Genomic DNA, 14,740 nt, shown 5'->3' with positions numbered 1-14,740 from the left:
TAAAATAAGTCTCTAAAAGTTGTTTAAATACTAAACTAGTAGCCTAGGTTTATAAAAAATGAGTAAACTATGATGGATGATGTAGAGATCCACTTCTGGGGCCCACTTGGTGTGTGCTGGGGCTGAGATTTAAGCAATTCACGTGCAGAGGCCATTTGTGGAGTTGAACGCCAGTTTTTGTGCCAGTTTGGGCGTTCAATTCCAGTTTTTGATCCTTTTCTGGCGCTGGACGCCAGAATAGGCCAGATTTTGCTCAGCTCCTTCAATTTCAGCCAGAAAAATACCTGAAATTACAAAAAAACACACAACTCATAGTAAAGTCCAGAAATATGAATTTTTCCTAAAAACTAATGAAAATAGACTAAAAACTAACTAGAACATACTCAAAACTATATGAAATTAACCCCAAAAAGCGTATAAAATATCCGCTCATCACCAGGCCTCCAACAAGAATATAGAGGCATAGTTGAGCCTGGTTAAACAGCAATGGACTGAACAAATAAGAAAAGAGTGCCAAGCCATCCAATTAAGGAGTGGAAGGACCCTGAGCACCCAACCTCAGAACAGTAGGGGGCAGGGGGAAGAGAAAGTGGCTGAAGATAAACAAGTTGCAGCCCAGGGTATCATCAGGGGCGTTGAACGCCCAGAGAAGGGTGGAGGTGGCGTCCAACGCCCAGAAGAAGGTAATTCTAGCGTTCAACGCCAAGAAAGTATCATCAGGGGCGTTGAACGCCCAGACAAGGGAGACCAGACACGTGTGAGCTCTGGGGATACCTCCCCTAAGCAAGTGAGTAAGCCTTCTTTAGGCACTATGGACACTCACTATACACCACCCAAAACTCATGAGTACAAGACCAAGATGCCATACCCTCAGAAGCTCTGTCAGGCAGAAAAAGATAAGCAGTTTGCCCGGTTTGTAGACTTCCTTAAGACGCTGGAGCTCAAGATTTCATTTGCAGAGGCCCTCGAAAAATACCTTCCTATGACAAGTTTATGAAGGATATATTAAGTCACAAGAAGGATTGGAGGGAGATTGAGACAGTTTTTCTCACTGAAGAATGCAGTGCAGTCATTCAGAGAAATCTACCAGAGAAACTGCAGGACCCTGGGAGTTTTATGATACCTTGCACCCTCGGGGACGCCTGCACAAGGACAACTCCATGTGATCTTGGAGCAAGCATTAACCTAATGGCTTAATCATTAGTAAAGAAACTCGGTTTAATCTAAGAAGTCAAGCCCACCCGCATATGCGTTCAGCTGGCTGACGGCTCCGTCAAGATTCCATCAGGAGTGGTTGAAGACATGATTGTAAGGTTTGGACCCTTTGCATTTTCCACAAACTTTGTGGTACTAGAGATGGAAGAACATAACAATGCCTCTCTTATTTTAGGGAGACCCTTTCTGGCTACAGGAAGGACCCTCATTGATGTACAAAAAGGGGAAGTAACCTTGAGAGTTGATGAGGATGAATTCATACTGAATGCTATCAAGGCCATGCAACACCTTGAGACCCCAGAGGAATGCATGAGGATTGATGTCATTGATTCCTTGGTGGAGGAGGTACAGGCAATTGAGGGACTCAAGGAGGAGCTAGAGGACATCCTTAAAGATGCCAAGCCTGACAAGGGGGCACCAGAAGAGCAGGAGGAGACGTTAAAAGCTCCTAAAGTGGAGGATGAACCTCCCAAACTCGAGCTCAAGCCTCTACCATCATCCTTGAAATACATGTTTCTAGGAGATGATGACACTTACCCTGTTATCATAAGCTCTGTCCTGGAGGCACAGGAGGAAAAAGCACTGATTCAGGTGCCGAAGACACACAAAACAGCTCTTGGATGGACCATAAGTGACTTGAAAGGAATCAGTCCAACTCGGTGTATGCACAAGATCAGGCTTGAAGAAGATGCTAAACCAGTAGTGCAACTACAAAGGCGACTGAATCCAGCAATGAAGGAAGTAGTTCAAAAAGAAGTCACAAAACAGTGGGAGGCTGGGATCATCTATTTAGGGGGGATGAAACCAGTAGCACAAAATAAGCCTTGTACAAGTTGTACCCAAGAAAGGAGGGATGATAGTAATCCATAATGAGAAGAATGAACTGATTCCTACGAGAACAGTTACAGGCAGGGGCGGAGCTAGGCTAACTATTTAGGGGGGGCAGTGTTATATTTTATATTACTATTTCTATTGATAAAATTAAAAAAAATAAATATATAATCTCAATCAAAATAAGACAATAATATATAAAAATTACTACTTACAGTTTTGTATCATGAAAAGGCTATTCGACGTTTTTTTCTATTTTCAAAATCATCTATAATTGAATTTGTGTCAAAAATAGCTGCTAATTCTTTTTCTATATAGATAACCAAATTATCTGCAAGAAATTCATCAGCCATCTTACTTCGGAGTCTTGTCTTAACAATTTTCATTGCTGAAAAAGCTCTTTCTGTTGTTGCTGTAGACACTGGTAGAGTCAAAACAAGACGTATTAATCTATCAACTATGTGATAAGTTCTTGATTTTCCCGTTTCTTGCAACTTGTTGCACAATTCAGAAAGTGTACCAATGCCTTTCAAATGATTTGGTATATCATGCTGATAATGTATTTGAGAGTCAATTGTTGCCAAGAATACATCTATTCGATAATGATGCTCAACTGTCACACTTGGTTGACGAGATCGACCTCTTCCAAAAACATATTGACTTCAATTTCATGTTTTTCACAAAAATCTTTAACATTTGCAAGAAAATTGCACCATCCACCATCTCTTAATTTTTGAAGAAGTAACTTTGATGTAGAAACAATATGCATTGCATTAAGAATATCTTGAGATTGTTGTTGCAGTGCTTGGCAAAGAACATTAGTGATTCCCATAATCTCTTTCATCAAGTGCAAAGTGAAAACAAATTCAAATGACAATAATATTTTACTAACACCATAAGCCTCACCTCTTTGTGCATAAGTTGTCCTGTCTTCAATGATATTATTGAGAACAATATTGGTAGCAGTAAACATTTTTACCAAACTGCAAATAGAATTAAAGTGAGAGCTCCATCGAGTATCCACAACTCTTTGTAAAGTGCTTATTTGATTCACACCTTTGCCTGTTTCTAATTCATTTTGAGCAACCAAGTTTGCATTTTCAATTGCTTGAGCTTCTTGTAATTGATCATGTCTTTTTGAAGAAGCACTAACAATAGTGACAATAGAGTTTAATTGAGTAAAAAATTCATGAATTTGAAGTACCTCTCTTGAAGCTGTCACCAATGCTAATTGTAACCTATGAGCAAAATAATGCACATAGTATGCTTGTGGAGAATCTTTAAGAAACAAAGCTTGCAAACCATTCCACTCACCCCGCATGTTGCTAGCACCATCATACCCTTGACCCCTAATATTTTCAACTTGGAGATTATAATGAGAAAGGACAGAAATCAATTCTTTCTTTAAAGTTGTTGCACAAAGCTTGAAATGTCAACCATCTAATGCAATCTATAAATGTTCCTAGTCGAATTCTATTCTTTTCAATCTCTTCTGATGTTTGCTTATGAAGAAGTCTGTCAATATGTTGTGATTATTTCATCAAATCATCACATGATTTTAGCGCCTTATGATGGAATGAGTTGGGACCTTTGCCAATGTGATTCAAAAGAGCACATTCTTTTCCACTATTTACTTTCTTCCAATTCCTGAAACCATTCTCAATAAAAGTATTTGAACCCGTATTGATTGAAGGTTCCTTAGCAAAAAGAAAGCACGGAAAACAATATATAGCATCATCTTCTATAGAATATTCTAACCAAGATGGGAACAATTTAAACCATGAAGCTTGAAAGCGACGATGACTTTTATCACCAGAAAATGGATAATTATCAAGAATTGGCTGATTTGGCCCAACTTTAATATAAGCCCGACGGATTTCATCTCTTTTATTTGGAGGAAACTTCCAAATCATTGGTCGCATTCCAGGATCTCTTTCCAAATGAAAAACATCCAGTTGATTTGGAAGAAGTCGTGGACGCTTTGAGCTATTCAATGAAGAACTTGAAGTAATGAAATTTGATGACCCCTCAAGTATTGGAGTAGTAATAGTAGAAGCATCTTCATTCTCTTGATCTTTTCTTTTAAAAAATGTATCAATGGTTTTGAACTTACTCATAATTCAAATGGCCAAATAAGTTCCTATAATTTAAAATATATTTAGCAAAAAGTATAAATTACAGTCTAAATCTTTATAAAATATAAAAATTATATTTCAATTTAAAATAAAATATTAAAATTCAGAACAATAATACTAACATCCTAGTATAAATAATATAAAATTGTAATTAAATAGTTAACTAATAAAAAAAACTAAATATACAAACTAACATATAATAACATAAACTTAATTAACAAATAATAATAAATTAACTAATTAAGTAAATAACTAAATATATAAAAAAGAATAAAAATAGAACCTTTTTTGAGAAAGAGGAGTGAAAAATCACTTGTTAAACTACTCTCTTTTTTTTAATCTGCAAAAAACAAAAAAAAATAAGAGTTAAAAAGGTAAAATTGTAAAAGATAAGAAGATTAAAGAGATAAAGAAGAAAAAGAAGAATAGGAAAAGTTGTTACCTAAATTTTTTGAAAGCCAAGGTGGGAAGAGAGGGAGAGGAAGAGACCGATTGTATGTTGAAAAATAAAAAAAGGGGATTGGGGAACTGATTAGTGATTATACGTTGGGAAATAAAAAAGAGATAAGGATTGGGAAATAGAAAAAGGGATAGGGAATGGGCTATTGGGCTGGGTTTTGTAGAAATTAAAAGTGAGAGGGGGAGGGGGGTTGGAAAAGATAGAACAAAAAAAGAGGGGGGCTGAGAAATAAAAAAAGGGGGATCAGACTTTTTTTTTTGAATAAAAGCTAAAATTTTGCGGGGGGCCATTGCCCCCCTTTGTTTATACCTACCTGCGCCCCTGGTTACAGGATGGTGTATGTGTATTGATTATAGGAGCCTCAACAACGCCACCAGAAAGGATCATTTTCCCTTACCATTCATAGACCAGATGCTAGAGAGACTAGCTAAACACGCATTCTATTGCTTTCTGGATGGCTATTTAGGCTACAATCAGATTGTAGTAGATCCTCAGGATCAGGAGAAGATAGCATTCACATGCCCATACGAAGTGTTTGCTTACAGAAGAATGCCATTCGGCCTCTGTAATGCACCTACAACCTTTCAAAGGTGTATGCTCTCCATTTTCTCATACATGGTTGAGAAATTCCTTGAAATATTCATGGATGATTTCTCTATCTTTGGTGATTCATTTGAATCCTGCTTTAACCTTCTCGCCTTAGTCTTGAAACGATGCCAAGACACAAACCTGGTTTTAAACTGGGAAAAATGTCATTTCATGGTTACTGAAGGAATTGTTCTTGGACATTGGATTTCAAACAAGGGAATAGAGGTTGATCAAGCTAAGGTTGAATTAATTGAACGATTACCACCACCTACTAATGTTAAGGCAATCAGAAGTTTCTTGGGACATGCAGGATTCTACAGGAGATTTATAAAATATTTCTCCAAAATTGCAAAGTCCCTGTACAATCTCTTAGCCACAGACACTCCGTTTGTTTTTGACAAGGATTGCCTGCTTGCTTTTGAAACTCTGAAGGCAAAGCTTATCTCTACACCTGTCATTTCTGCACCCAACTAGGACTTGCCATTCGAACTAATGTGCGATGCCAGTGACCATGTCATTGGTGGAGTTCTGGGACAGAGACATGATAGCTCTTGCACGTCATTTATTATGCCAGTCATGTTTTAAATGACGTACAAAGGAACTACACCACCACAGAGAAGGAATTACTTGCAGTGGTCTATGCCATTGACAAGTTCAGATCCTATTTAATAGGCTCTAAAGTCATTATCTACACTGATCATGCTACTCTCAAGTACCTTCTATCTAAGCAGGATTTTAAACCAAGATTGATAAAGTGGGTATTTCTCCTGCAAGAATTTGACATAGAGATTAGAGACAGAAAAGGATCAGAAAATCAAGTAGCTGACCATTTATCCTGGATTGAACCTGCAGCAGGGATGCCCCCTCCCACTACTGAGGTATCCAAGACCTTCCCTGATGAGCAACTTTTTGCAATACACAAAGCACCTTGGTTTGCTGATATTGCAAATTACAAAGCTATAAGGTTCATCTTCAAGGAATATAGTAAACAGCAAGTTCGAAAACTCATACATGATGCTAAGCACTACTTGTGGGACGAACTATATCTTTTCAAAAGATGCTCAGATGGTATCATCCGCCATTGTGTGTCAGAGGAAGAAATGCAGTAAATTCTCTAGTACTATCATGGATCAGAGTATGGAGGTCATTTTGGAGGTGAGCGAACAGCCACCAAGGTTCTTCAGAGCGGCTTCTACTGGCCAACGCTCTTCAAGGACTCCAGGAGTTTGTCCGCAACTGTGACAGTTATCAACGTGCTGGAAATCTCCCTCATAATCACGAGATACCACAATAAGGGATCTTAGAAACTGAGCTGTTTGATGTATGGGGCATAGACTTCATGGGCCCTTTTCCACCCTCATACTCGAACACTTACATCCTTGTGGCAGTAGACTATGTGTCTAAATAGGTGGAAGCAATCGCATCACCCACTAATGATACCTGAGTAGTGATGAAGTTCCTCCAAAAATCATTTTCAGCAGATTCGGTGTCCCAAGGACACTGATCAGTGATGGAGGCAGTCACTTCTGCAACAGACAGCTTGACTCCATTCTGCACCGTTATGGCGTTCACCACAGGGTGGCGACTCCCTACCATTCACAGACAAATGGACAAGCTGAAGTCTCCAACAGGGAACTTAAGAGAATCTTGGAGAGAACAATGAGCACCTCTAGAAAAGATTGGGCAAGGAAGTTTGATGATGTCCTCTGGGCGTATAGAACAGCTTTCAAGACCCCTATTGGGATGTCCCCTTACCAACTGGTCTATGGCAAGGCATGCAATTTACCAGTAGAACTGGAACACAGGGCCTACTGGGCGACCAGACTCCTCAACATAGATGCCAAGGTAGCAGAAAAAAAGAGGTTGCTCCAGTTGAATGAGTTGGATGAGTTCTGACATGCTACATTTGAGAATGCTAAAATTTACAAGGAGAGGGCCAAGAAATGGCACGATAGGAAGATATCTTCTAGAGTCTTCGAGCCTGGCCAGAAGGTCTTGCTCTTCAATTCCAAACTCAAGCTCTTTCCTGGGAAGCTCAAGTCGAGATGGACGGGACCTTTTGTGGTTACTGATGTGTCACCTTATGGTCGTATAGAATTTCAAAGCAAACATTCTGATGAAAGATTCATAGTCAATGGCCAAAGAGTGAAACACTACCTTGGGGATGATGAGATTGAGCAAGAGGGCTCCACGCTGCTGCTAACATGACAACAGTGATGTCAAGCTAATGACGGTAAAGAAGCGCTTATTGGGAGGCAACCCAACCATGAGTAGAGTATTATTGTTTTTCTTTCCTTTGTTTATTTCTATTTGATTTCATTTTAAGTTGATTTCCATAGTTTTTCCCTTGCTTTTTAACGTTTGTGATCATGTGTAGCACTTAGAACAGAGACAGAGACGCTTGAGATGGAAAATAGATCACCCTGGGGAGAGTCCCTTGCTGGCGTTGAATGCCAGACAAGGAGGAAGCTGGGCGCTCAACGCCCATTAAGGGTACATAACTGGCGTTGAACACCAGAACAGGGAAGAGCTGGGCGCCCAACGCCCAAGCAGGAGCAGCCAGGTCCCTGCCTGGCATTTAATGCCCAGCCAGGGGAAGGGAACTTTGAGTTTCAAAGCCTCTCAGCTAGTGGGTACCACCCAAAATCCCACCCACTTCAAATTCAACCCTTTTCCCACCCACTCTTCCCTCCCATATTTTCTTTGCTTGGGGACAAGCAAAGTTTTTAAATTTGGTGTTGCAGAGCGAGCTTTAGGTGTATAGTATCATCAATGGCACCAAAGGGAGGTGAACCATTTTCACAAAAGAGCACAGCCTGAGCAACCATCAGCACTGAGGTGGTTGAGTTTCATTCCTCTTTTTTTTCTATTTTTTAGTATTCTACTCTGTTTTCTATCTTCTATTCTAGCTTTTGCATGATCACTCTTTGGATTTCGCTTTAGTAGTTTATCTTCAAAACTTTCATGGTTATAAGATATCCTGTGTATCCCTCACCAAGCTTAAAAGAAAAATTTATTTGAAAAAGAAATAGTGAGATGCATAAGTTTCAAGTTATCATGAGTTATTCCAATTATTTTGATGTGGTGACCTTACAATTATCTTCTGAATGCATGAATTAACTGTGCATATTTGATATTGAAGTTGAGTATATTGGCTCTTAAAGAACAATGAATTTAGAGAAGTATTATTGGTTCTCTGAAAAATAAAAATATTGATTCTTGAAGCAAGAAAAAGCAGCAATAAGAAAAAGAAAAATAAAAAAATGAAAAATGAAAAAAAATCAAGAGAAAAAGATCCAAGGCATTGAGCATCAATGGTTAGGAGGGTCAAAATTGGCCTAAAAAACTCAAATGAGTTGCTATCCCTAACTAAATGCTTGTGGTGTGAAGGTGTCAAGTAAAAAGCTTGAGACTAAGCAGTTAAAGTCGTGATCCAAAGCTAAAGAGTACGCTTAAGAACTCTGGGCACCACTGTCTGGGAATTTAAGCAAAGCTAAACTCGAATCCCAAGGGTTCCCCCAGTTAAGTGCCTGTAGCGTTTATGTATCCGGTGGTAATACGGGAAAACAAAACGCTTAGAGTCACGGCTAGGCTCCAAGGTGCAAAGCACAAAAAGAAGCTGTGTTCAAGAATCAAGAAAAGCTAAAGGAAGAGAATCAATACATCATCTGGATTCTAGTTCTAAGGGATGTCAATATTTCTGAGTTTCAAAGGAAAGTGAGATGCCAAAACTATTCAGAAGTAAAGAGCTAATAGCCCCATTCAATATTTGGAACTGAGCTTCATTGAAAACTCTAAGACTTATTATATCTTTCTCTTTTTTTAAGTCCTACTTTGTTTTTGGTTGCTTGAGGACAAGCAATAATTTAAGTTTGGTGTTCTGAAGTGGATATTTTATACCCTTTTTGGTATTGTTTTCTTAGCATTTTTTAGTCTATTTTATCAAGTTTTAGTAGGTTTTAGTGCAAAAATCACTTTTTGGATGCTACTTTGAGCTTTTGTGTTTTTCTTATGATTTCAGGTGATCTTTGGGTGAATTTGGCAAGTTTTGGCAAAGTCTGATTCAGAGGCAAAGAAAGGACTGCAGATGTTGTCAAATCCTGACCTCCGTGCATTCCAACGAGCATATCCTGAGCTACAGAGGTCCAATTGACGCGCTTTTAATGGCGTTGAAAAGCTAACTTTCAGGGCTTTCCAGTAATATATAATCGTTTATACGTTTTTATAGAAATGATTGCCCAAAATGGGCGTTGAACGCCCAGCTTACCCCCTTTCTGGCGTTCAACGCCCTAGAGGGAGCAAGGACGCACCAAAGCACCCCCTAGTGAGCATTTAACGCCCATTCACTCAAGTTGGACGCCAAGCTCAGCCCAAATACTCACCAAGTGGGCCCAAAAAATGGATTTTCACACCTTTAGTCTAGTTTATCTCATTTTTGTAATTTCTAATTATTAGATTAGTATAAATAGAAGAAGATCACTCATGTTTGGGGATCTTCAGCAACTCTAGACTTATCACACGTTTTTCTGTATGAGCAACTAAACCTCCTAAGTTAAGGATAAGAGCTCTACTCATTCCTATGACTTATCACCCTGTTTTATTTAGTTTAGTTTTCTTTTAGCTCAATAACCATGATGCATGACATCTCATAGCACCATACTCTTGAAAATTTGCTTGCACCCAATATCTCTAAGAATGCAACAGAGAATAATTCTTTGAGGCAAGCAAAAGATTTAGGAAAGTGGAGGTTCTGATTGTGTGATTGTGTATTGAGGTTTTATATTTGTGAAAACTTGCATAGGAGCTCATAGACATAGAATGAAGTTCAAAGAAGCATTAAGGAAGTTCTAAAAAAAATCTTAATATCCAAGAAGCATCAGAAAAAGAAAGAAAATGCATAAAGAAAAAGAAAAGAAAAACAAAGAATAAGCCCAAGGCTCTGAGCATCAATTACTAGGAAGAAAAAGAAAGAAACAAAGACTCAAAGAGTTATTGTCCTAGTTAAATGCTTGTGGTAGACTTGTGCCAAAGAGAGAGGCTTGAGCAAGTAAATCCTAAGGGGTGCTTCAACACCTAGTATCTTAAACCAATTGGTTTGGAAATACTGATTGAAAGCTTATCTTAAGAGTCTCTTTGAGACATGACACTTAGAGTCGAGGCCAAGATATAAAAAGAAAAGAAGAATGTAAGAAAATAAGTGCTGCTTCAAGGTGACCATCTATAAAGAGACTTCTATAATATAATCTGAATAGAATCCTTAAGATCTAAGACTTCCAAAATGTAAGGACTAATAAGCACTGGAACCCTTGCATGAGCATATCAATTGGAGTTCACCCCACTATCACTTACTCACTTCACTCACCAAGGCATCACAAGTAATTCTTCAGCCATTCCAAATAAAAGAAACCTTTGTGCATAGTTCTTTTCTTGCTTGGGGACAAGTAAGGTTTAAGTTTGGTGTTGTGATGCATATGCATCATTAGTGGTTTTACTTATTATCTTTAATAGCTTTTAGTTTGTTTTCATGCATTCTCCGTATCACTAAACAAGCAATTGGATGACTTATTTCTACATGTTTTGATGCATCAAGTACTAGTTGAATTGTGGTTATTTTCATGAAAATGATACAAGAATTTATGAGATACAATAAGTGATGAAAAAGGAAAAGATTTTAGGACGATCAAATTGTATTTAGTTGGATGAAATGTCTTGTGATTATTCATGGAATGGCAAGCTTTGATGCAATTGTTGTGATTGATGATAGGTAAAGCAGAGAAGAGGCAAAGGAGGAGGCATTGAAGGCGTTGGTAACGCCAACTTGGCCCCCAACAATGCCAAGCATGTAGTTCCCGCTAAGGCTGCATCAAACAACGCCCGCGATGGTCTTTTGAAGCTGAGAATTTTTGAAGGCCACGCGTACGCGTGAGAGTGATACTTTTGTAAGGCCACACGCACGCGTGTGCGATGCATACGCGTGCCGAAAAGAAGGCGTTGGCAATGCCAATGCTGGTGCAACAATGCCAACCCTCTTCCAACAACACCAGGCAAGACACGAAGGGCGTTAACAACGCCAACGCTGCCCCAACAACGCCAACTTCAATGTGAAGTAATGAAAGCATTAGCAATGCTAATGCCAACTTCAACATCGCCAGGCACAAGAAGAAGGGGTAGCGTGATTAACACTACCTTGAGGCTACTAATTTCAACCTTGAGCTCCTCTTAGCATTGGCAATGCCAACTATGGTGCAACAAATGCCAAAGACAAAACCTTGAGGAAGCTAGCTCCTTAGCATGACCAATGCTAACGTTGCTTCACAAATGTCAGGCAAGAAAGGGTGGCAGCATTAACAATGCTAACTCCAGCACACAACAACGCCTACGATAGTGAATATGGAGAATTTCGCAGGCCACACATACACGTGAGCGACGCGTGCGTGTGAGAGTGGTATTTTTGCAAGCCACGCATACGCGTAAGAAGGACACCTGGCGACACTAACGCTGGGTGAAAATGCTAAGTGGGGTCTGGAAGCATTAATTTTTAGCGTTGGTAATGCTAACGCTACCTCAGCAATGCCAGCAGTGAAGGCCACGCGTACGCGTGACTTACGCGTACGTGTGACAAGTGCCAGAAACAGTCATGACGCGCATGAATGGCTGATGCGTATGCGTCATAAAAAGAAGGTGTTAGCAACGCCAACGCTGGCTTAACAATGCCAGATATGAAGCTGAAGGCGTTGGCAACGCCAATTCTGCCTCACCAACGCCAAGTGCCCAAAACACCTAAAATTCCAAATTCAACAAGGCCACTCCTCACTCTAAAAGCATGATTCAAAGCCATCCAAAGAGTTAGAGAATTAGTATAAATAAGTGGTACTTTGAACTTCATAAGGTGGGTCCCTAGAAGGGGATCACACACATCACTTTTCATATTTTGCTTGTACTTAGATTTTATTTTTCTAGCTTTTAGTTTAATTTCCAGCTTTGTAATTTTGAATTCCTTTTATAATGAGAGCCATGACTCACTAAACCCCACTTCATTAGGGGGAGGAGCCCTGTTTGATTCAATGAATTAATGCCATTTTCTTCTTCTCTCTTCAAGTGTTTGTTATCCTAAGAGAAAGTCTTTGTGCTTCATAGATCCAATTACCATCGAGAGAGGAATTGAATCTTCATGAATTCTCATAATGAACTTGAGAAAGAAGTTATAAAATTCAGATTGAGACTCTTCTCTCATAGCCTTCTTGATTGATACATTCTTGATTGGTACGTGACATATAACCACCTTGCATTGAAATTCTAGAGGTTGTGTGGCTTGAGATTAGCAAATGCACCTCACCTCTTCTCATGAGCAATAGATCAAGAGATTGGCAATTGTTTGTGTTAAGAGAAATTGAGTCACCAAGAGATTAGGACCCAATTACTTATAATCCGCCATAGATCTACTTCACATGATTGAGAAGGAGTTGAAACCCATTGATTCATGAAGAATCTAACATCTCCAATTCCTTATGACCTCACCCATTATTATTCTTCACTTTAATGCTTTTGAGTTGCTTTAATTTGATACCCAATATCCCAATTCCCTTTACATTCAGGCAATTTATATTTTCTTGTCATTTATCTTTCCGCATTTAATTTCTTGCAATTTAATTTATGCTATTTACTCTTCCGGTTATTTACATTCTTTCCTTTACATTTAGTCATTTAATTTCATGCTCTTAACTTTCATGCAATTTACTTCACTTATTTATTTGCTTATTCAATATACAACACTCATCAAGATTTTTCGTTTAACTAGAATATCCACTTAACTAAAGTTGCTTGATCCATCAATCTCCGTGGGATCGACCTCACTCAAAGTGAGTTAGTACTTGAATACGACCCGGTATACTTGCCGGTGGAATTATTGTTATCAATTTTTTTGTATCAGTGACATAAAATCTTGTTAGTCATGGGTAATTGAGGTCTCTGTGGCGTTAAGGCTAGAACACTGAGCATCATTCTCCGATTCGGAAGATCCGACCTTGTCTGTTGTAACACCCTAACTTCTAGTACGTCATGATCGTACCAAATGTAAGGCGTTACTAACCTGCTTTTCTTATTTACTATTTAATACTGAGCCTTTAGTTCGATATCGCGTTTCAATTTTTAAGAAAATGCCGAAAAATTTTGTTTTCTACTAATCAAAATCATATATCCAAGACCACCAAGTAATAATAATGACATAATTATTATTAATAATAAATATTATACAAAAGAATTCAAAAAAAACTTAGATACAATTCCTATCCCTCTGTATAAAATATATCTTAAATAACAAAAGTGAGGGAATTCTATGAAAGCAACTCAACACATAAACTTAACTCAGATAAGACTAGTAATCGCCCGCAGCTTCAAACTGAGTCTTTGAACCTGTGTCACTGAAATAGTGAAAGATTTTGGGGTGAGAACAAATCACACATTCTCGGTAGGGAATAGAAATGTCGTAAAAGTAATGAATATAGTGCAAACACTTAACTTACTCGATAAAACTATTTTGTTAAACCTTTGAAAATACTTTTTACTCTTACTTTATATAATTAATTACCTTCTTTAAATTTCTGAACTTAAAGCAAATCTCAATCACAACCTCAGTTCCCAATCACAGAGAAACAATAGTACAAGAAATAGATCAACACACAAACAAATTGGAATAAGACAAACAACACAATCACAGAGAAACAAGCTAAGCAAACACAATCAAATACAAATGCACAAATAAGGATGATGCATGTCTAGTCCTATACAGGACATGAGCTTGTGTGTCGATTTGTTGCCCGATTTTCGACACTGGTCTTGAGATAAGCGTTTCGTACTGCCGTCCTTATCTCAGCCAAAGTCCCCTCCATGAGCGTTATGTGTCGCCGTCCTCATGGGGGAACCTTCCTTTCGGTCTCCAGTGAGTGTTATACATCACCATCCTCACTGAGTCGTAACCTTCCTTTCTGTCTTCAGTGAGCGTTACGCATCGCCATCCCCACCAGACACTTGGCACTAAGGCCCAACAATACTCAATCTTTTTTAATCTTTGTTCTCTGCTCTCCTGTGGCAGAGATTCCTTTAATTATCTCTCTTTCCTTTACTTTTCGTTCTTCTTCTTTTCTTTCTTATCAACCGAACTCAAAATATAACTTAAAGCAAAATCCCTTCTCAAAAGATAGAATTTAAAACATTATACTTTTCTTAATAAATCGAATTCAAAATAGAATAAATCTTTTTCTAACTAAATAAGTCTCAAATAATTTAACTTTTCAAAAATCAAATCTTTTAAAATAGCATTTCAAATAAAATCCCAAATTTTATAAAAATTCGGTAGTATTTCTTCTAAAATTCGGACTATGCTACCCTTCTAGGGTCCCTACTAAACAATCTCTCAAATATTTTGAATATCAAATCCTTTTCAATAATCAAACCATTTTCAATATCAAATAAATCTCAATAATCAAATCGTTTTCTTTGAAATTAAGTCACG

General features: G+C 38.3%; 1 protein-coding gene across 1 annotated transcript; it reads right to left on the bottom strand.

The window, feature by feature from the left end:
• LOC107636705 lies at window positions 2,271-3,367 on the bottom strand. The gene is made up of 2 exons (XM_016340198.1): window positions 2,669-3,367; window positions 2,271-2,597 (listed from the first exon to the last, which is right to left on the bottom strand). The coding sequence occupies exons 1-2, from the start codon at window positions 3,365-3,367 to the stop codon at window positions 2,271-2,273; spliced, it is 1,026 nt and encodes a 341-aa protein (XP_016195684.1).

This window comes from Arachis ipaensis, chromosome B04 (genome assembly GCF_000816755.2).
Source record: "Arachis ipaensis cultivar K30076 chromosome B04, Araip1.1, whole genome shotgun sequence".
NCBI lineage: Eukaryota > Viridiplantae > Streptophyta > Magnoliopsida > Fabales > Fabaceae > Arachis > Arachis ipaensis.
This window is presented reverse-complemented; position numbering and strand designations above follow the sequence as displayed.